This window comes from Pezoporus occidentalis, unplaced genomic scaffold, assembly GCF_034315485.1.
Source record: "Pezoporus occidentalis ecotype Australia unplaced genomic scaffold, CSIRO_AGI_Poc_V1 ctg16, whole genome shotgun sequence".
In the NCBI taxonomy this organism is placed as follows: Eukaryota; Metazoa; Chordata; class Aves; order Psittaciformes; family Psittacidae; genus Pezoporus; species Pezoporus occidentalis.
The window spans coordinates 5,725,245-5,750,009 of NW_026913425.1; the positions used below are offsets into that span (position 1 = coordinate 5,725,245).

At 43.0% G+C, this 24,765-nt stretch overlaps 1 protein-coding gene across 2 annotated transcripts; it reads right to left on the reverse strand.

Annotated features, from left to right (window-relative positions):
• Nucleotides 1–12,827: 12,827 nt before the first annotated feature.
• Nucleotides 12,828–19,010, reverse strand: BTF3 (basic transcription factor 3). 2 transcript variants are annotated; one of them, XM_062612444.1, is made up of 6 exons: nt 18,987–19,010; nt 18,631–18,699; nt 16,632–16,745; nt 16,212–16,413; nt 13,731–13,787; nt 12,828–13,195 (listed from the first exon to the last, which is right to left on the reverse strand). In XM_062612444.1, exons 2-6 carry the CDS (start codon nt 18,697–18,699, stop codon nt 13,149–13,151), a joined length of 489 nt encoding a protein of 162 aa, XP_062468428.1. In that variant the 5' UTR covers nt 18,987–19,010; the 3' UTR covers nt 12,828–13,148. The 2 variants fall into 2 exon arrangements, with proteins under 2 accessions (XP_062468428.1, XP_062468429.1); XM_062612445.1 differs by lacking the exons at nt 18,631–18,699; nt 18,987–19,010 and adding an exon at nt 18,530–18,554.
• Between the last annotated feature and the right edge of the window lie 5,755 nt (nt 19,011–24,765).

Consider the following 24,765-nt stretch of genomic DNA (forward strand, 5'->3'; position numbering starts at 1 on the left):
TGGTTCATGGGCATGAGGCCGACTACTCCTGTCCTTACTGTCCTTGAAGGTCCCAGGCACCCAGACAGCTTGGTGGTGTTGATGACCCTGACACAGAACAAAGATGGTAACAGCACCAGTGCACCGTCTGTAAAATCAGACACAAGTCCTAACGGGGAACATGGACCAGAACTGCTGCTGGACAGGGAGTGAGACTAGGACCTGCCCAGGACACCTCCACTGTGTCTTCTACTTCCTCCAAGGAGTGACTCATTCTTTTGTATGATTTGAAGCTAGATAATGATTGTATATTGATACAGCAAACCAGGTATTAACACCTGATCTTCAGATGGTCCAGGTGATTAGAAATTGTAAATTAAATTGTGTTATAGATTCTGTATTATGCCACTTAGATGTACTACATTGATTCTGCTTGGAGAAATCCTGTACCATTCTAATCATAAATTCTGTGCTATACTAATCATAGTATCTTAAGGAAAAAAGAAAAAAAAAAGCTTTAATTGTAACTGTAACTTAGTGCTGTTACCATTCTGCCAAGGATCCCTAAAAAGAACCTCTCTGTCCCCTGAGTGTCAGGTGACAGAAGTGTAACTTTAAATCTATACATTTTCATACAGACAGGATTCAATCAAGTGAGGTGTTAATCATGTACAATGTTAGCCCTACTATTAGCATGTAAATCTGATGAGCACTTTGTAACACTCTCCCCAGTCTCTTCTGGTTTTCCCTGGGGCTGTTACTGGTTCCACTCTGTTGCCTTCTTTGTTCATCAGTCTTGTTCTTTGAATTCCCCACTTGTATTTCTGAGACAGTTACAGAAAGCAGCAGCCTCCTGCCAAACCTTCCCAGGGTAAAGCCCCATCTCCCTTTAGCTGCCTGTGGGTTTTCCTTGGTATAAAAAACCACACACACACAATAGCAAACCCCAAACAACAGTGTCCTACACCTACTCATGCCACACAGGGAGCTGGTGTCCACAGCAGGGGGCCAACAGATCAAAGATAGCCCCTCTGCTCTCTACCTTTTCCAAGGTCCACACAGCCCCCAGCTGTGGAACCAGAGGCAAACCCTGTCTCAGGGCCATGATACAAGGCTTCCCTCGTGACACTTCTTTCAGAGAACCCAGCAGCTGACATCTCAGTGGTACTCCTGTAGAAAGTAATACTGTTACTCAAACACAGGGAAATGGAAGTCGGCCTCTGAGCCTTAATCTTACTTGGCTAAGAAACAACATAGACAAACTTCTACTTACAGCATTCATCAGTTTTGGATTTCCAAAGCTGCTTTACTGTGCCCTTGGTCCTATGTTCTTTCAGTAACCTCTAAACAGTCTTGACACTCACTTCTTTAAATCCTGATGATACTACCTAACTTGCAGCCTGAAGAGACAGCTGTAAACTAAGGCCAGAACTGCAGCTACTTTTCCATGGCTGTGTTAGAGCAGTACTTGGAACAAAAACTGTCAGAAGTAGAGGGACCACGAAAGTTTATCCTAATTCCAGGTAGCTTTTCAACCTAAGCAGTTCACAGTCACACCTGTATCTAATCCCTAGCGTGAACCAGATGCAATTCCATATCCTCATGAAACTGTAAAGGATAAGGGATAGAAAAGAAGAGAAAGAAGCTATTTACTGGCATGAGAGACTTAAGTCTGTTCTGCATTTTTCACTAAGAAGCTGATTGTTAGGGGAGTTCCAGCAGAGTTTTTCCTGAACATTGTAGACCAGACCTTTTTTCCTTTACAACAACAGTAAATCACTGCAGTGCAGACACAGACCATCACTACAATAATCATCATTAGTATTGTTACAGCAGTTCCGCTTGCATGCATATCCTGCTGTGCAGCACATAATGCTTTCAGAAAGTACACTGCTCTGTCTGCCACTGAATGTACAACTGGGTGAATTAGGAATCCAGTCACTTGGAACTTTAAAGATCAAAGATACTGTGAGGGGTTAATCCTAGGAATGACGTCTGAGTAGATCTTTCTGTTGAGGGTGATTTGCCACCAAATTAAGCTAGAAACTCTATAGGAATACATGACTGTAAAGCATGTCAGTCATTCTTCAACAGATGAGCAGTGATGAAGCCAACCATGCATACAAAAATCAGCAGGAAAGGCTGCAGAGCCCAACTGTAAACTGGGCACAGCAACAAGGTGGATTACAGCTGGGGGACTGCACTGTACAACTCGCCCTTTTCCTGCAAAAAGAAACCTAAGTAATCTCTGAATAATCTTGACCTGCATTGTGGGGAGTATTGTTCTGATTCATTACAGCAATAAACTGCATATGCTCTGGTTTTTAACACTGAAATCAAATCACGGCAAAACCAACCACATGACATGCTTTTCACAGGCCCAAGCCTGTCTAGAACATCAGCATTTGTATTTCATAAATAGAAAATACAGACAGTATCATTTTCACACAAATTATAGTATTGTCCTGGGTTCAGCAGTAGCAGTCATGTTTTTCCTTTGTGGTAGCTGGTACAGTGCTGTGTTTTGACTTCCAGCCTGGGAACAGTGCTGGTGAAGTCGATATTTTCAGTTGTTGCTAAGTGATGTTTACCCTGACCAAGGACTTTGTGAGGCTCACGCTCTGCCAGGGAGGAGGGGAAGCTGGGATGAAGCAGAGACGGGGCGCCTGACCCGTGCTAACCAGGGAGGTATTCCATACCACAGCACGTCATGCCCGGGGTGGGGGGTAACTGGGAGTTACCCGGAAGGACAGGGGCTTCCGGGTGGGACTCGTTCTCTTGGCCAGTGATATCGTATTCTCCTCCCTTGTTATTTTCCCTTATCATTGTTGTAGTTGATAGTAGCGGTGGTGATTTGTGTTGTACATTGGTTGCTGGACTGTTCTTGTCTCAACCCGTGGGAGTCGCACTTCTTTTTTCGATCCCCCTCCCCGTTCCTCCGGGAGTGGGGGAGAACCCCGGTGGGGGGGGACACGGACCTCGATTGCTGTCAGCTCGGTACCACTCACTGGGAGTGAGTGAACAAGTTACCTGACTGGGTTTAAACCACAACAAGTATATATCACTATATACCACTGGCAAGTATTTCAGGAGGACCTATCAATTCAATCAATAGCTTGACTCAAACTCTCTGTATTATTGTCAACTAGAGGACAGAAGATGATGTGCAATCTGCAGGCAAATTTGATGTGCCAGCATTTAGCCAGGCTTCTAGCACAGGACAAAAATAAATACAGGCAAGCTCTGGCTAAATCCTATCAATCCCTGTACCCTGCATTTGTAGCCATTAGGTTACGCCTAGATTGTATTATTTTTGCATCACAAAAACCAGCCCGCCTAGCTACTCTGCATCTGTGGCATAATGTCTGTCATGAATATAGGGTAAGATCACAGGCATAATAGCGTTGCCATTGCCTCAAAAAAGGGCTTTTGTTTGGAATCATTATGGTTTTCTGCTCACATAAAATGTGAAGGTTTCAAGGAGATCCACAGCCTCACACAAATTATACTGGTACCCTTGAAAGCTCAAGCCCCCCTTGAAATTCAACACACAGCCTGCTGACACAGTTTGTCTGTAACATATACTGTATTTCCTGGTGAAACTAGAGAGCTGCTAAGATAGGACATAATTGAAAAAGCAAACATAAAAGCAATTCCACATTTTGAAACAAACGATAGCACTTAATCTTTAAAGTACACATAATTAAAATAGGGCAATGGTAAAATATGAGGGACAAATAACATGAGTGGAGAGTCTATTATACAAATGTAAGAGGGCTGACACTAAAGCAGAATGACGATCCAGCCAGCCTACAGCTCCTGACAGAGGTCAGCCTAGACACCAGTGTAATACGTGCACAAGGTCACATCTAAGCAAGCCTGAATTTTATGTGCTGGTGGAAGACGACTCAGAGAATCCCCAGAACTGTAGGCTACTCCAGCTTCTACAAACAGTAAAACACATGCAAAAAAAAAAAAAATCTTAAAGATTATCACCCCCAGGTAGGAATTACTGGAGCATGAAATGCTGCTGATGTACACAGGGGTTGTTTATCCAAATGCTACCCCAGCATATGCTAAAGGCAAACCCCAGCTAGCCATGCTGGTTTCACACTGTTTAGGAACTTCCCAAAACCAGGAAGAACTGCACCATCTTCTGATTCCTAACACTAAGTGGTGCAAAGCACCCAAAGAGAAATACATGATTTTTTACATTAACTCCTCCCTGCTGCTTTGCAGACCAACTCTCCCAAGGACAAAAACTTGTAACAGGCACATCAAACCAAAAAGCCTGACACTCTGCTGCCACTACTGTTCCATTTTTTCACTTCAGCTGATTTTACTTTAGGTATGAATCCCACAAACATACATGATCATGTTACCTTTGCAGGATCAGGACCCTTGAGACAGTAGCTGCTTCTTACCATATGCATATGCGTTGTACCTGGTGGGGGCAGATGACTCTCCCAACCATAACACAACAAGACATGAGTTGACTAACCTGCACAGGTGAAGCAAAGCAATGTTAGAAAGCAGCACAAATGCAGCAGTCCTTATACATAGCTGTTCATACATATTGTAAACACAGTTCCCACTCACTCATCTGCTATGTATCACGCCATGTCACTCACCATAAGTGGCTCTAATGAGGCTACCACTGCTCCTGGTTTTAGTATTGCAGATGCAATAATACTGAAGAGACAAGAAAAAAGTCATCACATGCATTACCAAAACCATTCTACTGTGACTGCTAGATGCCACAGATGTCTGTCAAACACTGACATCACAGATCTAGCACAGATTTTGGCCCACACAGCCATCTTTACATTATCTTTGTCATAAGTGTCGTGGTTTAAACCCACTCGTCCACTCACCCCCCCCCCCCCTTCTTTCCCTCCCCCTACTCCCGGAGGGACGGAGAGGAGAATCGAAAAGAATGCAACTCCCACGGGTTGAGATAAGAACAGTTTAGTAACTAAGGTATAACACAAATCACTACTGCTACCACCAGTAATAACAATGATAAAGGAAATAACAAGGGAAGAGAATACAACACCTCATCACCAGCTGACCAATAACTTGCCCCCCCCCCAGCCCCGACCAAGCACCGACCGATACCTCCTCCAACCCTGCTGTCTCCCAGCCCTTCCGGCTAACTCCCAGTTACATCCCAGGCATGACGTGCTGTGGTATGGAATACCTCTTTGGTCAGTTTGGGTCAGGTGTCCTGTCTCTGCTTCCTCCTGGCTTCCCTTCCTCCCTGGCAGAGCATGAGGCTCACAAAGTCCTTGGCCAAACCAAAACATCGCTATCAGTTCTGTTCCCAGGCCGAAAGTCAAAACACAGCACTGTACCAGCTACCAAGAAGGAGAAAAAAGACTGCTACTGCTGAACCCAGGACATTATCCACCCCTTATTCCATACCATTCACGTCATGCTCAGATCCCACATTTTCAATATACCATCACTCTTATCTCGGCGCACTCTTATCTTAGTGCATGGACCAGTCCCTATAAAGCTGCTGCGTCCATCTGGTCCATGTCAGGCTCCATCTCTTGTAACAGTCTTCCAGAGCAGGAGAGACTGTGTGCAGTGTTCACGCTTGTGAATAACCTGGGCAATAGTGTCCATTGCTAAGTCCTTGATCATGAGTCCATCTCTTTTGCATCTCTGCTCTGATGGCCTGAAGTGCCATGGGCCCACCAGGCTCAAAATAATTCACTGTCCCCTTAGGCAGTTTCTGCAGCTTGTTGCTGGGGACTCCATACAGCTGCCTTCCATCTCCGGTGCTTCCAAAGCACTGGGGGGGCCCAGTGGAGTAGATACTTGCCCATACTGTCCCACACACCCTGCCACTCCTGGCTGTCCAGCCTTGGGGAAAACCTCTTGGTCCCCCTGTATTGTTGTCTAACCCCAGACAAGACCCAAACCGGACTCTGCTTAACTTCTGAGATCAGACAAAATGGTTGTGGGTAAAACACAGTCTGTGTGTGTGCCAACATGCTGATCCCCATCACAATCAGCAGGCAGGTCCCAAGGACACCCAAAGGCCATTCAAAACCTTCAGAACTCTCAGTTGATGCTGCTGTACTTGTCACTGGGGCTGGTGTAGCTGCTGTGCTTGTCACTGGGGCTGGTGTAGCTGCTGTGCCTGCCGGCTCTCCCACCGCCAGCTTCTCTTTTCCTGAGTCCAGCTCTTCCTCCTCTGCCTTGCTGGGAAATGCTGCGTGGTCTCCTGCGTCCTCCTGGGGCTCGGCGGGCGGCTTCCGGGAAATGCTCTCGGCCGTCGCGGGGCTGGGCTCGGCCGCGGGGCTCGGCTCCTCCGCGGGGCTCGGCTCCTCCGCCGCCTTCTCCCGCTGCTCGGCAGCCGCCTCCTTCCTCTCCTCGACCGCCCCGACCTCCTCCACCGGCAGCCGTCCCCTCGCGGCCTCCAGCCCCACTCCCGCCGCCGCTTGGTCCCCGGGGCCGCTCTCCCGGGCCGCTTCAGCAGCCGCCGCCTCCCGGGGCCGCTCCCCCTCGGCTCCCCGCAGCCTCACGAAGATGGAGAGTAGGGTGAGGGCCAGGACGGTGAAGAGCAGCCGGACGGCCAGGTACAAGTCCACGGCCACGTCCGTCCCGCCCTGCTGCTGGAGCCCGCCCGTGTTACAAGCCATTGCCATAAAGCACAGTGAGACAAGAACCTTAGCCCAGGCCCCACACTTGATAAACACTATCACAGCAAATACCGGCTCTACGTAAGTTACAACATTCTGAAGCTGTGAGATCAAGAGAAACAACTCTGAGAGCCAATAAATCGTCACTGTGATGAGTGACTATTAATCCAGTCAGATCTGTCGTTATCTCAACCCTTTGTGCCCCACGTTGGGCGCCAAAAAGAATTGTCGTGGTTTAAACCCAGTCAGGTAATTCGTTCTCTCACTTCCCCCCCTTTTTCTTTCCCTCCCCCTACTCCCAGAGGGACGGAGAGGAGAATCGAAAAGAATGCAACTCCCACGGGTTGAAATAAGAACAGTTTAGTAACTAAGGTATAACACAAATCACTACTGCTACCACCAGTAATAACAATGATAAAGGAAATAACAAGGGAAGAGAATACAACACCTCATCACCAGCTGACCAATAACTTGCCCCCCCCCAGCCCCGACCAAGCACCGACCAATACCTCCTCCAACCCTGCTGTCTCCCAGCCCTTCCGGCTAACTCCCAGTTACATCCCAGGCATGACGTGCTGTGGTATGGAATACCTCTTTGGTCAGTTTGGGTCAGGTGTCCTGTCTCTGCTTCCTCCTGGCTTCCCTTCCTCCCTGGCAGAGCATGAGGCTCACAAAGTCCTTGGCCAAACCAAAACATCGCTATCAGTTCTGTTCCCAGGCCGAAAGTCAAAACACAGCACTGTACCAGCTACCAAGAAGGAGAAAAATGACTGCTACTGCTGAACCCAGGACAATAAGTTAAGAGTGCAAGGAAGCCCTTCTGGATCTCAGTTGGGTACTTAAAGATGGCAGGAGCCTTATTACACATAGTTATTAGGAACTCATTGCAGAGCAGCAGCCCACAGAATACTAGAGCCAACAGAAGATCTGACCCTCAAGCCATACTCAGTTATCTCTACAATTGTCTGATGCAGTTGCTGGATGTAAGAGGAAAGCATAGCAGGACTAGCCACAGTACCTGGAGCTGCAGCTTAACCCAGAATTTCTCCTGTTTCAGTAGATACTTTCAGCATCTTCAAATCTTGTTTAACCTTATAGCATCATTTTAAACCTACTGATAAGAAGCAGGTACAAACACTTGCTACAAGTTACGTGTTGGTTGTGAAGCAGGAGACTGCTCAGATATACATGACTTAAATCTTCATGATTCCAGCATAAACCCACCAGGCATTATCTCAGGTGCAACTCCATAAGCTCTACAGGTCTAACCAGAGAAAGACCTTTTTAACCCAACTTCAGGTGTCTCCTGAAAACTGGGAGGGTAGTACTCAAACAAAAAAAAAAAAAAAAACAAAACAAAGCACTACACATACTTTATAAATATAGAATAGGGATTTCAAGTGCAGCAAATACTTCAACCATTATCTGCCAATATCCTGCATAGCACATCAAATCCCTGGCTGTGTCAGAAGTGTTGCAACTGCTGGTTACTTGATATCAAAAGCAAAAGCATTGTGTTACATATCAAACTGACTTTCAACCACCCCAGTATCTGAATAGCAGCAAGATGCTGAGAATTCTGCCTTACCATCAAATCACAGAATGTTATGGGTTACAAAGGACCTTAAGAGCATCTAATTCCAACCTCCTAGTGCAGGCAAGTGTGCCTCACACTAGACCATGGTGCCCAAGGCATTGTCCAATCTTGATTTGAACACTGTCAGGCCTGAACACTGCCTTCTCCCTACCTAAGACATAACAAACACATGCTATAAAAAAAAATCATTAATGCTTTACACCATTACAAGACTCATCCAACAATTGCTCTGATTTGCTCAAATTCATTAGTAATGCAAAAGGTTGGGCTGTAGCTCATGTGTAAGAAGTATTGTTAATCCACACACCACACAAACAGTATCAGAACAGCTTTTTCACTGCCAGGATACCTTCACTGCAATGTAAAGGCAACATGCAAGTTACATCTGTTAAATCTATTTCTCAAAAAAAAAAAAAAACAAAAACCCAACATATTACAGCAAGACAGTCCAGCAACAGTATTGGCCAAGCTGTCTTCCTTCTATTCAGGAACATTATTCTCTAATAATAATCCATGCACAAAGCAGAATATTAACAGAGCATGGACTTTCATGTTGAGACTGCAAAGAGTTTACACTACCAAGAAACGTCAGCTTAAAGTTGATTAGAATAGACTAAAGTAGTTATTCTCCTGATTCTCAAAGCTTCTATATGTATCCACTTTTTAATCTATCTTTAAAGTTATTGAATTCAATTCAGTCAAGCTAATCCTCATACTCCCTCATGCTATAGACTATTTACTTTAGCTAAGTAAGCTTGGCTCAGTTGCACAGTCAGCTCCCTTTCTGTAAGGAGGACTTCCTCACAGAGCCCAGTACCTGTTACAGCTCAGGATTTTTCGACCATCACATCCAGTGACAAACATTTTCAGCAACGCTCACAAATTGCTGAATGCAACTGAAACTATAAATCTGCTTAGATTATTTCAACTTAGAAAAATCAGGAGCCACATTGCAGGTATTAGCGCAAGACTTAGTTGAGTACTTGTTAATATTATAACTTAATATTTTAACTCAGTATTTTAGCTTTAAGAAACCCTCTCTTCACATATAACATTATCTTGCCAGTCACTTAAGTTGTAATCTAGTCATCATCTACACAGATCTCCCTGCAGGCTTGGCTATCTGTGCTGAGTGTTAACTCTCTTGTTTCATAGCTTGTTCAAATCCACTCTCACAAACGGGATAATCAGGCAGATTCCACACTCTGGCTTCTCAATCACCCCACCCACCTCCCTGGGAAACTTCCCCAACTCGTTCCCACCACCCGTAACATTCACAAACACTCAGTTTCTTCCCAGCTGGTGTTCTGGTCACATCTTAATTTTAGCTCTTCCATGACCTCTGACAACAAATACAAGCTATTACCTTCATTTCATATGACCTCTACCTGTACCATAATGTGACATCTAAGTTTTCAGCAGGGAGACTTCAGGGAAGGTGAAGTGTCTATATGATATTCTATCTGCAAAATACATTATTAGCACAAAATTTCACAGAAGTGGAAACTACATGAGCTTCCCACACACCTGCAGCAAATCCATGTAAGATATACGAGTACCAATTTGGTATTTGAGGTACTGATCTGTGAACGTTTTAAACCAACAAGTGATCTTCCTTAGTCACATATATTAAATATGCATTACTACTGTGGAGTTCTCACTGAGAACATTAAAGACACAACCTCAAACTCAAGAGACTTTAAAAAAAAAACGTGTAATAACTCAAGATGGCTTCTAGAGCTTTAACAACAGTGTTATTTTAAAACCATAGTGTGGAGCTTTTTATTTTCATATGCATGTCTGGGGTTCAGCTGTAAGTTATTTTTCTCCTTAGTAGCTGGTGCAGTGCTGTGTTTTGTTTCAGTCTGAGAACAGTGCTGATAACACACTGATGTTTTATTTGTTGCTAAGCAATGCTTACCCTGATCTTACCTGAGACTTTCCAGTCCCACATGCTCTGCCAGTGAGGTGGGGCACAGGAAGCTGGGAGGAAGCAGAGACAGGAGACCTGACCCAAATTAACCAAAGGGGTATTCCATACCACAGCGCATCATGCTCAGTGTATAAATTGGGGTGGAGTCACCCAGAAGGCACAGATTCCTCCTAGGGTTGGGCTGGTCATCAGTCAGCAGGTGGTGAGCCATTGTATTGTGCATCACTTGTGTTTACTGGGGGGGGTTCCTCCCCCCTTAGTTCTATACTTTCTCCCTTTGTTATTTCCCTTAGCATTAGTAGTAGTAGTGCTGTATGATACTTTAGTTGTTGGACTGTTCTTATCTCAACCCATGGGGCTCACATTCTTTCAATTCTCCTCCCCATCCTACCAGGGGGAAGAAAGAGAGCAATGAGTGAGTGGCTGTAATAGTGCCATGTTACCGGCTGGGCCTAACCCATGACAATGCACCAGACTGTATTATTAAGGTAGCTCCACCATTTTCCAAACAGATTTTGATGTTTTTTTTTATAAGCATACACTTACTTTAAATCACAGCAAAGCCCTTAAAGCATATTAACAAGCCAGATATTTCTAAAGATCTGTTGCAAAAATGGTGAATAAAAATCTCAAACCTCTACTCCATTGGAGTCAAGCTGCTCAATGTGACAGGTTCAGAACATTCCCTTAGCTTTTCAGAAATAAAAAGCTCAAGCAAGCATTTGTTTCAGTGCAGGCATCTGTTTTCTTTTCTCAGTTGTGCAAGATATTTCAAATGGAGACACACAGGTATTTTCCTTGAGCAAGACTACAGATATGAATCCATAATGGTGTAATTATCATATGGTTACACAGAAGTTTAATCTAATGAGAAACATCAACACAGCTGGTTTGAGTTTCTAGCAGTTAATGATAGACTAGGAAGACCATAACCAAACTCTTTAAGAGAAAATAATCACAGCATTGAGTCCAGGACTGAGCATTTAAGTGTCAGACATGAAGACTAGTACGAACTTCCACTTAGAATCTGCTATAATCAAGAACACATTTTGATAATATCTTGATCCTCAAGTCACAGTCTGGGGAGACAGAGATATGCCAGTATTTCCTGACTGGGAGCATACTTAGCATGGAGACTTACACAGACCTGTCACGTGACTGCTTACCACTGTATTAGCATTATTTTGCATTTCAAAGACACAGTTTTACCATGGATATTATTTAAGCACCAAGTATGTCTGCAAGTGGTGAAAAAGCTAACACTGCCTACATCTCTAAGCAAGATGCCAAGTCACTTCATGAGACAGAAACTGGTATGAAACACTTCATAAGCAAGATCTACAGTGGCTTAAAGGAACTATCTTTGAGGACTTACATATTTGAGTCACAGAATGGGCAATGCATTTACTGATTCTCAAAAGAAACCCAGCACACCATTTATTGACTCAACATGTCACAGAAGTTGGTAAACAACTCTCTAAAATTAATTTTTTTTTACCTTTTACAGGGCAATTAGCTTCAAGTCACCATCTTAATTTCAAAACTCACATTTGCAGTTTTCCTATCTTACGGCCACAAGTCAATGAAAGCACTTTTTTATTTCAACTAATTAAACGCTAAAAGTGTAATTTACTGATAAAGTACTTGCAAACTTATATTGTTACTCTAAGTTCTTGCACTTGGCTCCAGCCATGTCACGCTCACATCAGATCAGTGTCTTACATCAAAGCACAGGAAGTGCACAGCTCAAACAAGTTCCTCCACTGTTTCCCAACAGTAACTACACCATGACAAACATGCCTGGCAAATCAAAGAGCCCCACCTTTTTCCAGGCACAGGAGAACTTTGTTATGGCTACAGCAAAGTTTTAACCTGAATTTTTCACCTCACAAGGATGAATTTCCACTTCCAGAAGTATTTAGAGACAGCCTTGGTGAATACTCTTCTGCCCTAGATATAGCTTATGTTACGGAAACAATCCAATTCATCATTAACACCAAAGTTTAGCCCTCACCCCTGGAAGCTCCAACTATGCCAAGGTCAGACTGGAACTTAAAAACATCTTTCTCATGCCCAGAAACCAAATTCTCTTTTCCTCTGGAACACACAAAAGCAACAGAAAGAACATATTCCTGAAACATCCAAACATAATTATTAGTTAATAGATTCACAGGCTTGATTAAGAGCCATTATAAATTCTATTAAGGCTTTCCTCTTCCTATACTTCCTCCATGTAACTGACATTTTCAGGTAAATAAAGTACCAGGAAAGCATTATTTAATTCATTAAATAGTTACAACCTGCAAGTACCTATTAAACTTACTGAAGATTTAACATTGCTTCCTCCAAGGTGCCACTGTTTAAGGCCAAAGGTCTCCCTCAACTTGCACATTTTGTTATATTAAACCACCGACACTTGTCTCTAGAACACAGACCTATTTGTGAAGTTCAGTAGATTAAAGTGACTTACAGCATATGTAACTGACCTGCAAACAGGTCCATTATTCCAAATATATTCAGTCCAAAATGCTCCACTATGCACAGGAAAAGTTTAGAAGACAGTTTAACAGCAAAAGGAGGATATTCTGCAGAAAAGCAAGGCCATTTCAGACCAATTATGGAAAAGTTTTTCCTACTTTTCTGACACAAAAGCCACACCAGAAAATTTCTTTATATTTTTATTGTATGTCAAAAGTCAGTAAAGATGATGTTTAACTTGTATACAAGTTACTCAAAAACTGTGTCTAGGCAGAGATTCATTAGCAATCCAACTTATTTCAAAGCATAAGTTTGTTCAATCAGGCCACAAAAATAATATTGTGTACAAGCAGTAACTAAAGAGCTGCAGGTTCAAGGAGTTTTCAAATATCACAGATGTTGATATATCATCAGGAAATAAAAATAAAATCAAAGCAGTCACAATATAAAATAGCAGCTCCATATTGCCTTTTCAGGTTTTAACTTTATTTAGAAAGTGACACTTAGTTCAGTTTGCCTCATTCTTTGAAGCTTCATCGAAGTTTTCAACAAGATCTAGGGAAAAGAAGAACACTGAAATTAAAATCTGACAAATTTTCACTTTGCCAAATATTCTGGACTTGTTTTACTTCCCCCATCTGAAGTTCTACTTCATATCAAGTGCTCACAACATAAAGAAGCTTCAGCTTACAAAAAAATCAGAACAAGCAACTTTTAAGAGCTTTATGATTCTTTCTTCTTTCTCAACCAAGTTTTGCATGGTTCATTATAAAGCACAATTCTAGAGTCATTTAACTTCATTATAATCACAACTGAGCAAAGTGACATTGAGAAGGTAATTTCTTCCTACCCTTCTTACTTAATACTAAATAATCATCTTAGCCACAGCTATTACTTCTATAGAGGACAAAAATGCTAGCTCAAACCAACAAATCTCTCATGTTGCCTGGAAACAATGAAATAATCTGCCCACAGAAACTCAGTGACAGCAACTGACTGGTCAACACTCTTAACGTGCTTGCCCCAAGCACTACATATTATCTCTCAGGAAAATTCACCTTCTCTTCCTCCACTGCATGCTTGTTCTTACCTGGAACTTCATCATCATCTTCTTCACCCGTAGCAAGTGGTGCTTTTCCATCCACAGCTGCAAGAGCATGCAATTAATAAGCATCAGTCAAGCTCACCATAGGCATCTTGATTAACTGTATTTCTGAAAGCATGATCAAGGATTCTGAGCTGAACTGCAATACTTTATTCAGTTCCTGGACTGAATAAAAATGTTGAACTAATCTAGCAGGTTCACATTTCCTTTGTTACTGATAATGCTTAAACAGCCCAGGAGGGTAATGAGAAGATGCAGGCTAAACCAGCTTACTAGTAGTCTTCTATCTAGGTATCCTGAGTGCCTTGCATGGTAATAATTTTCAGCTACAAGTGATTCTACCAATTTCTATTAGAAGCAGCTTGGTTTATTGATTACTCCAGGTTCACACGTTTTACATAATCAAGCTTTAAGAAGATAAAGGATCCTGTATTTTAGGACTTTGAGGAAAACTCAGGTGTAATTGTGAAGGTGCAGGCAGTCACACATTAATTAAACATATTACTGTTCCCAGGCAAGCTCAGAGGAACATGGAACTGGATGCACAATTTTACACTTATGTGGTTGAGGTAACCATGTGTTCTGGGCCACATCTCTGCCAACTCAGCTGTTTCTTAACTACTCCCACTTTGTCTGCCAGAGCTACTGAGACTTAACCATACCTACTGTAGCAGACCAATGAGCATCTGTTAAACTGCAGCAGTATAGTACTAAGAACAGATATCTCAGGTCCCCAAATGCCTACACCACTACTTTCATTGCTATTCTCAGCTGTACTACCAAGGGTAAGCTGTCTTGTACTCTCCATCACCTCAGTTTTATCTTAATTAATCCTTCTCAGTTTTCAAGAAAAGCATGAGGCAACATATGGGTTTATACTAGACCTGTATCCTGACTTCTAGAGAACCAAAAATCAGAAGAATGAATAACCTTTGGTGTGAAAGGGCATGGGACAATGTTGCCACTAACTCTCCTTTTGTTTTTTTAACAGCAGAAACCTGTTACAGCTTAAGTGCATCTCAGTGTCAAATACCACATTTTAGAAGCGACCCTGTTGTTTCCTTCTACACCATCTGCATTGTCTCTCATCCAGTATCATACTAAGATTACTTTAACACCTGCAAATGCAATCACCACAGACACTTCACTTTTCAGTGCCTTTCAAATCCAGCAGACAATGCTGAATGGAAAGTTTTGGGAGACTACCTTGGCAACCACCCAAACTGGCAAGGAATAGCCATTTACTAGATCATACAAAGCAAGCACTTAAACAAGCTTACCTAATACTAAATTGCAAGATTTAGTTTACCCCGAATATAACCCACCTTGTTATGAGAACAGAGATCTTTGCAGATCATTTTAGGTTGTTTTTTTATACATTTCAAGCCCTACTGCCACAAGAAAGCCACAGAGGTAACATTAGGAAGGAAGGACCTAAGCTCCATGTGGAAAGCAGCAGTTTAGCCCACCTCATGAAGACCACTTCTAGCAGATTTTTTTCAGTGGAAATTGACAGAAGGAAAGTCTTAAACTTTAGGAATGGAAATACAAGCTGGCAGCAAAGTACAGGAAGAAAAAATGTAGCAAGCAAGTTCAGAACTACCAGAAACTGGACACTGCAATACGCTTCTATTTTCTGTTTAGGATGTTCAATACCTTAAAAGGAATGGGCTTAAGATATTTCAGAAAGAAGACAGTACATGCAGAACCCAATGAGTGTTTCCAGTGCCAACAAGCCTGTGTTTCACTCCTAATAATCACTCTGTAGCAGCAGCATGTTTTCTAAACACTATATACTTAAATCTCTCCTCTACTTTTCCCACACAGTTTTAAGAAGAAAAAGCACATGTGTTTTTACTAATTTTAGAATGAACTAGGAAGTTGGTGTATCTAGTTTAATGCCAGTCCTGTTCTCTACACTGCTCTACACACAGAAATTATAATGCATTTCCTTATAAATACTGTGCAATTCCCTCCTAGTGATCAGAAGCCCGTGCAAGAAATACCTCCACCACACCTGTGAAGCAGCAAAGCAGTTGCAAGATGTCTGTTCTCAAGTCCCTTTCTCATTACTTATGTTTCCATTCAAAGTGTCAAAACTGACACACTCAAATTCTTTTTTCTTAAACCCTAACTCTTCCAGAACTCATCTACTTACCTTTAATGAACAAGGCAGAACTTTAATGAACCACAATATGGCAGATCAAGAAGTAAGCCACCATGAAATAAAGTCTGGCTACAGCTTTCCAGTCTGACACCAGCTGCAAGATACACCAACAGGTGCCCCTGCTGTACTTGGTTATACTCATCAGATTTGAGCTATAAATAAGATGCAAGAGTTCCATTTCTTTGTAAGTATTTTATAATATGCTTACAGACAGCAAGGGTGCACTGAATTTCACTGCTGCTATACAAATAAGCCTCATGTCAGCTGCCAGCATGAAATGCATTCAAGTTTCAACTTACACTGCTTGGGTAGGGCTTCTGCCAATCTCCTCAGGCTGGTCAAACTGTCAGCTCCAAGCTGGTTTAAGATGCTAGGAAGCATTTCTGTTAGCTGCTTTGTCTCAGCATGGCCCGTTATAGTGAAAGTGTTAGCAGCCAGAGATGCCTGAACTTTAGGGTTATTGAAGTGAATGACTGTTCCTTGGTTAGTAAACATGTTGACCTGCAAGAAAAAAAAAAAAAACCAAAACACAAAACAATACACACACAAAAATAGATTTGAAGCAGTTTAGCAAGATATTTTCAATTTAACAGGCAACTGAGTCCATAAATACCTACTGATAATTTACAGAAAAGTTTAGGTCGTTATTTACCTGGAATACTTGTACTGATAAATTTTTCTATTCCTGAAAATAGTATTTTTTCATGGGAAGCAATTACCTCCTCAATTCCAGAAATATTGTTGACTCCCAGTTTCTTCAATGAAAATTGAAGTTTTTTGTCATCTGCTGCAGCTGTTCTGTGGACAACCTTCTTCTTTCTGCGGGCAGTACCCTTTGCCAAAAGAAAAAAAAAAGGGGGGGCAAGCTACAAGTTACTACTTAAATAGTTCTTCACAAACTCTAATCCTCAGCACTGTATAACTACTCTGCAGCCATCTACAAATCAGCTTACCATATAAAGTTCTACTTTTGTGTTATAGTGCATGCAACCATACCCCTCCAACTGCACTGCAGCAGTCTCTCTTGCTAGAAGGCAAGCTTTGCATGTCTGTCACAAGAGTGAAGTTTTAGGAAGCAGTGCACCAGAGAATGTTTATTCTGCAATTCTCTTGGGGTTTCTGCAGCACCTTGCAAGAAAAATTGCAAGTTTACCCTTGCCTGTTATCACAGCAATAACAATGAAAAATAGGCATGGGTGTACGTAATTTCTGAAGTTTATTATTTTTTTATCATCTTTCTTAAGTTGTAGTTGTAATTCTTGTAATAGTCAAAGACCATGTAGGTCACACCAACAGAATAGTAGACTCATCTGCCACTCCTCTAAAAAGACTTGGAAAAAAACACATGGCATTACCTATAGGTATGTTCTACACAGAAACCTCAAACTTCCCACAACAAAGCACTGCAACAGCCCTCCACCTAAATATCATCTTTAGATTATTTGTAAAATCTGCAGACTTGCAACACCATTAAAATCTTCCAGTAAAAGGCAATGTGCAACCTTTTCACACAAGAAGTGACTCCTTCCCCGTCTGAAAACTCCTCTACAGTCATCTCAACTTATATGGTGACAATGTCATGAAGAATCCCCTTAATAATTTCCAGTTATAAAACAAATTAAAAAAAAAAAAACTTCAGGCATTCAAAGTATTTCACACACCAATGCTAAACTGAATGACAGCACCACCAGTATGGTCTACACTTCCCTAATGCCTCTAGAAGACTTATATTGACAAGGGAGCTACAAGAACTGTAATCTGAAAGCATGCTCTTACACAGTAAAGATTACAAACCTCTACAGTCAATAAACACACACTGGTAACATGCATACAATCATTAACAGAACACAGAAATTCTCTACTTAACCAGTAGCCCATACAAAGAATATGCAAAATCACCAGGCCAGTTAATTACTACATTAGCCTCGGTTTACTGCTGCCTAACTCTCCAGCTAAAGGAAAAAAAATAAAATCAAGACAGTTCCTGGAATTCCCATCAGCAAGACTTCTGTTGAACAGCTTGTATTTTAAGATACTGTGAGTACACTTCCTCAGGTACAAAAACCCCCATAAATTCCTGCCTTAAAACTGAGACTGTAATTAAAATGTTTATACCATACAACTATATTACGAATACTTTATTTTCATATTGTAAGTAGTCACACAGCTACATATATTCAAGTATCATAACAAAATGGAGAGGTTTTCGAACATGTTAGTCTACAACTGCAAAAGTATGGAAAGCACGGAATTTCTAACTTCGTTCTAAAAGCAAGAATTAGCCATGGGCACATTAAAGCCTTCCGACAAAGAGTCTGGCACATAACCTCTACAATATGTTATAAAAACTATGCCCAAACTTATTTACTGTAAAACCCACATATTTCAAACCACACACACCTATACAAGCAAAAGGGCAATATACTGCAATATATTACAGCAAAGCTGAAATATTTTACAATATATTGCAGTATGTTACAGCAAAGCTGAAATATATTACAATATATTACAGTAAAGCTGAAAAGGCTGGAGATTCAGTTACTCCACACAACTTCTACAGAACTGACTCCGGAGATCCCTGCACCAGCAGCACAGCTCCCAGCCAAGGAAAACATACGCGTGCTGCTCCCACCACGGTTTTCTGGATCCCTCATACTAGGCCTGGCATGCGAGCGCAGACACACAGCCCCGAGGACAGGGTAAGAACTCGGCTCCTACCTTGCCACCGATGCGCACTTGAGCCTGCAGCTTGGCGAGTTTCTCCTGGTTCATGATTGTTTCTTTCATCTGTGGAAGCAACAAGAGCACCCGTGACTGGCGGGCCGCTAGGCGTCGGTGTGAGGGCAAGGGGGCGCAAAGGACTCTACAGCTGCCCCTCACCACAAACGTGCGTGCCCAGCCCCACAGGCCACAAGTTAGGGCACCCTACCACATCACAGCAGTAGGAAAGGACCCGCTCCTACCTGAGTGGAAGCTCAGCGCCCCTCGAGCCCAGCCCGTAACCACCTCCCCTTACCACTACCACGCATCAGCCGACCTACAGCTCTCAGTCACCCCCCGCCGCCTCTTTATACCTTCCCAGAGCGGAAGCGAAGCGGCGGAGCCGGAGAGGGATAAAAGACGAGAACCGGGGGCCAAGCGCGGGATTGGGCGTTACACGCGGAGCTGCCTGAAGCGAGATGGCGGCCGGAAGGAAGGAAGGTACAGCGAGGCGTACTCCGCATGCGCAGTTGTCCGGGTCGGTAGAGGGCGCCTCCCGCGGTCGGGCGTTGTTGGTGCTGTGTGGTCCAGCCGCGCCTGGGGCCTGGCGGTTGGCTTCGCTGTGCGGCCCTTCCTGCCGCCGTCCGGGGCCTCACTCCCCGATGGCGGGTGGCCTCAGTGTTGCCTTGTTTGGTTTTTCACTCCTTGAAGGCGTGTACGGGTTGTGCTTTCCTTATTGTCTTCTTAGCACAAACTTACCCGCTATCTCTGGCCCAGGGGTTCCACGTGTGGGTTTGGGGGCAATCCTCTTTCCGGCTGCCCTGCTCGAAGCCAGCCTGCTGAGGCTGATTTCTTTAAGGCAGGCTGTCTGTCACCGCTGCCCACGGGGCAATTCTGATCTCGTTTTATTTACCTTCACCTCGGGTGTTCTTTTCTTTGGCTCTGTATCCTCCGTTGCATTAGCAGGTTTTCTGCTGGCTGCTGAGCGCTGGTTCTCGCAGAGCCTTTTTTCTGCAGCAGTGTTTTTCATCACCAAGGTCTTAACTAACATGCCTGTACTGTCCCTGTGTTATCTAACTTTTGAGAATCAAATGTAAGCCTTCAAGGCCTAACTTGAGCAGTTGCTGCTGCATTTGAGTATTTGTAAACCATATTCCTCAGGGTAGAGGTAATTCACAGTGTACAATTTCAGTCCTCCCCAGGTTTACTAATGTACTTCAGTCTTTTCTCTCAAAAGGAGCCTGGTGGGACTAATCTAGATATCGGGAGCTCGTACGTATGGGTTCTCATTCTTAGTATGCAGAGAGCTTAGCAATCTTTGGCTTCTGACCTGTGCTGCATAGCAAGGTGCAGGAGCAGATTTAGGGGGAAAGAAGCCTGACATTTCTATCAGTGTTCATCAAGTGATGCAGCACAAGGGGAAGTCATGTTGTTCTGTGGTCCTGCCCCCATCATCACTGCAACCAACCTCAACTGGCCTCCTGGCAGCAGTATAATACTACCAACCTTGCCATCATCTCATCCTGTATTTTAATGCCTTCTAAACCAATTATTCTCTGGAATATCCTCAATGAACTGCTACCTTTGTTCTTGTTTCTGTAAGATTATGTTAATAATTAATTTTTCCTTCTCTACTGATTAATGGTAAAGCTCCCATGATAGTAATTTCCAGAGCCACGGTTTTGCCAAGGCAGTGCTTTTCATGTGTGTGTTTGCTCTCATGATATGTTTTCACTACGTTGTAGCTGAGTGTTAATTTGTGCAGAAAATTTTGATTGCTGTTAAAACTGAGACTTTTGTAATTAGTGAGAATGAATGATCAACCAAAAGTTATTCCAGCTGGTGGTGATTAAAGAGGTGCTGCTGAAAAGCAGCCTGTACCTCCCAACAGAACAACATCATGGCTGAAAATTAAATCAAACAGCTATAAAGGATGACCTGGGGACCTGCAGAAGTTTGGTCCACCCTATCTGTAAAATTGGAGTAGTAAGTTGGTTTGCTTAAATAAGAAGGGGGAAGGAAGCCCATATTACTGTATCTGAACTAGCAAACCCAGTACCTAATTTGGAGGGAAAGGAACAAAATATATTTGGGAGAAGGAGGGATTTGGGGAGGACAGAGTTTGTTCTGAACTTAAAGTGAAGTTTATAAACTTATTGCAAGATGAAACTGGCAATGTACCTGCAGCAAAAGAGAATAGTGCCAAGATAAAAAGAAAAAAAAAAGAATAAATAAAAAACCTAAACCAAACCTGAGTAACTGTTGGCTATTGAAAGTAAAAGCAATAAATATTTCCACTTCAGATTTATCAGTCTGCCAACAATATCTAAGGAAGATTTCTGGATTACTAGGCCAAATGATTACTAACATGCAAAATATTTTTGTAGGCTGAAATACTGATGTGAAAGAGTTGCAGAAAGATCATTCCAAGGTAGAAGCTGTAGAAAGTGCTGACCCAGTTTTCAGCCTAGAATTAATCGGGCTGTAGGTATGATCTCATATTCCCTTGTGAGATTGTGAAGACAAATTATGTTGAAAAACCACATCACTGAGTTGTATCAGGAATCAACTGAAGCAGTTCAAGAACTGCAGCTTAAAGGACTCTGTAAGATTTGGTTACGTTTCTTGGATCAAACAACAGATTTTCAAAAGACAAACTTTGCATCTGAGAAAAAGTATTTTAGAATGCTAAAGTAGTATTGGCTTGTTTTCTTTTTCCCTTTTTCTGTAATTGCATAATGGGAAACATAAACCTAAACCTGGATTCTGTGTAGCTGAAGAACTTCTCTAAGGAAATGAAACAGATCCAAAGCCCGTAGCACTGAAATGAAGCCTGTGCTCAGTAAGCATCTTTTCAGTTCTGAAAAAGGTTGAAAGTTAAGATCTCAAAATGATCAAAGAATATACATTGCTAAAGCAAAGTTTGTTAGCTGCACGGAAGCAGCATAAGGGTGGAAAGAGACCATTAAATTGGTTACTCACAAAAACTGTCTCCTGAATTATGTGGAAATTTGAAGGTAGGAGAATGACAGCATTTGCTGTCTAAATGCCAGTGGAAAAGGTCTTCTAAAAGACATGGCCAGTGTATAAGCAATAGCAGAGTACATTGAGAAAAGGTGTTGTTAGTGTCATTTTCAGGAAAGAAATCACAGGTCATACATAAGTGATTAGGCAAAAGTGAAGTATTATTTGTCCAGATTGCCAGTGACTACAAACAACACAATGTATTTTCAGACAGTGGAGGAAATGTGATATTTAAAATCTCATTAAAAAAAAAAAAAAAAAAAAAAAAAAAACAAAAACATTTGTTCAAAAGAATGCTGTGTTCAGCACCAGGACATAAGGGGAAAAGTGTTAAGTTATTTGGAAAAGTACGCATATATGTTAGTAATTTAGGGGAGGAAAGCGGTATCATCATGGGGTACAAAAGCAAAAGTGGTGAGAAATATAAATGGAAAAGAAATAATCTTAGAAAGTCTAAACATAGGACTCACTGAATAATTCAGAACTTTTTAAGAAATACTAAACATATCTAAACATTGAATGGGAGCATGGGAAGATTGATCTTAATTGCAGTGCTGTTTTCACCTCATATAATGTAGTGTTGTACCATGTGCTGGTGAGTTGTATGGAGTTATCCATAATAGGCTTCAGTGTCAGGGAAGAGAGCACTCCTCAGCAAACGGTGTCCTTTTGTCACCATGCCTGTAAGTCTTAAACTCAGCAACCCAAAATACATGGGCTTCAAGCCACCTTCCAAGCTTTTCATGAGTGGTGGGTTGCCTCTCTCTGTTTATGACACCCTGCAGAGGCCGACTAGCGAATAGTCCGATAAGTGCTACACAAAGAATGTCCTGCCTTCACTGAACATGGTTCAAATAGGCTTTGCCAAATACTTGGGAATTCATGTTAATTGGACTGGTAAAGGCTCACCAAGGAAGGCTTTAGTGTTAGTCTTTGTTAAAAATTAAAATCTCTCTAGAGAACAGGTAAAAGTCAGAAGTCACAATATTCCTCACTGGCTGTGTGTGAAGATGGTATCTCAAATTTATGCAGACATCAGACTCAAACCAATTTATTCCTATGCACAGAATTCAAGAGAACTTTATAATTTAAGCCACAGAAAATACAGAAATATTTTTAACCCTGAGTAGTTAGATGTGTAGCTGTCAATGCACCACCTTGGCCAATATCCTGGTGGCTGTGAAGGTGCGATTTATTATCTGTTTTGCCTTTGGCTTCATAGGTTGCCTTTGGCCCAGGTTAGTGTTCAGCAGGATGCAAGTGCAGTGGGCCAGGGGTGGGAAGGCTGAACAGGGCAAGGGCTTTCCTCCTCCTGCAGCAACTAGCTGTTATTTCTGTTCAAGCCTGGCAGGAGCCCACCACCCCCCTAGTTTCAGATGGAAAAATCAATCTTCTCTTAACTTCAATCACAGTATATCCTGTCCCCAATGATTTCTAAGTAAACAAAGAGCATACTTGCCAATATTACTTGCATCACTACAGAATTAAATGAAAAATATGCCAAATGTCTGAGACATGAATTACAGGATCTCCCTCCTTATTTGCCAGAGCTTGTCTACAACAAAGAGTTCAGGGCTTATTCAGACGATGTTAGAAAGTTTTCCAATAGTCAGTGGAGTCATAAAATCAAATGTAACCTAAACAAACATGATTTGTCCTTATGATGAATACCAGATGTGATGGCCAGTGCTCTATTTTGAAAATCGGGTATCCCTCCACTAGCACTGGCTTTAAAGAGTAGAAATAAAAAGTTTAAATAAAAATTATAAAAGTAAATTTAGGGATTGGGTGCAGAGCAGAACTGCTTGTACCAATTGCCAGAGTGCTTTGATCCCATGCATCCACAGCACCAACAGAATGTGGAGTGTTCTGTATCAGTATGCAGGAATTTTGTGTGTAGTGCATAATTTAAAATTTATAATGGATGACAGTGAGCCCAAGCGATAAAAAAAAAAATAAATAAACCCTATCTGTGCACCTGTATTTCACATCTTGTTTCTGTGCTACTGTGGTTTTAGGCCTGTGTTATATTTATATCGTTCACAAGCAGAGAAACCACGGACTAGTGCCCCCGAGGTCCTAGGGGCCGTTTCGCGGATGGGTGTGTATGGCCCAAGAAGGGCGACAGAGCCCTGGTGCGATGGCGCCCGGAGAAGTTACACCGTTTTCGTGGGAGTTTCTCATGTCCCCCCAGAACGCTGCTTTTCCCTACGGTCTCGGGGTCTCGCTCAGCCCCTGCCCTTTCCGGGAGCTGGTCGGGGCAGAGGGTCACGCTGGGCACCCTGCTCTGGCACACGGCTTCCCGGAGCCGGCCGACCCGACGTGTCCCGGCGCTCCCTACCGGTAGGTGGCATCCACCGTCCGCGCAGAGCACCGCCAGAAGCGTACCGTCGCCGGGAGGAGCGGAGCCGCCGCGGGACAGGGACCGGGGCAAAACCCCGCGACCGCGTGGTCCGACGTAGGGGAAAGCCGTTACGGCTGTGCCTCTGCTGCTCGCCTGCCTTCTTTTGTTTCTTGCCAATTTAAGAAGGCACCTACCGGGCTGGGACGGGAGCGAGTGGAAGATGCACCAGGTCTCAGTTGTCTTCACTGGGGCTAGCTCAGCTGCCCCCAAGAAGGCAAGCCCCTCAGACCCCTCTGCGGCGACAGTCGAGGGCTTGCTATATTGGCCGGGTCTGCCAGGGCGTCCCCATCCCCCTCGCCGGCCGCGTTCAAGAGGACCCGAGCCGGGGGCCCTCCCGTGCTGCCGGTCCTACCGCAGACCCGCTGGTGTCCCACGGTCAGTGAGACCTGATGCGTCCTGCGTGGGGCTTAGCAGTAGGTCGCGGGCAGATGCAGCTCTTCTGCTCTGCTGCTACCGCGGATCTTCCCCATAAATTTCTGAGCTTCACTGTTCTTCCGTTATAAGAGCGTGAGGGTTTGTTTTTTGAGATGATTTCAAACCTTCAGGCCAGAAGAAGAGCAAGAATAACACGAATAAAAAAGGAGTTAAAAGGAAAAATACTAACTGTTTGTACCGATGAGAAAATTCTTGGAGAGGAAAAGTTCTCTTTATGCCTTCTGTATAGTAACTTGCCCTAGAACTCGAAACTAATTCAAAGGGGCATTTTACTTCCTATGAGATGTAAG

Excerpts from the sequence above, each read along its gene's own strand:
- BTF3 (XM_062612444.1), bottom strand. The coding sequence starts at position 18,699 with ATGAAAGAAACAATCATGAACCAGGAGAAACTCGCCAAGCTGCAGGCT. Across the intron at positions 16,746-18,630 it reads AAGTGCGCATCGGTGGCAAG|GGTACTGCCCGCAGAAAGAA; the intron begins GTAGGAGCCGAG and ends CTTTTGGCAAAG. Across the intron at positions 13,196-13,730 it reads AGATGATGATGAAGTTCCAG|ATCTTGTTGAAAACTTCGAT; the intron begins GTAAGAACAAGC and ends TCTTTTCCCTAG.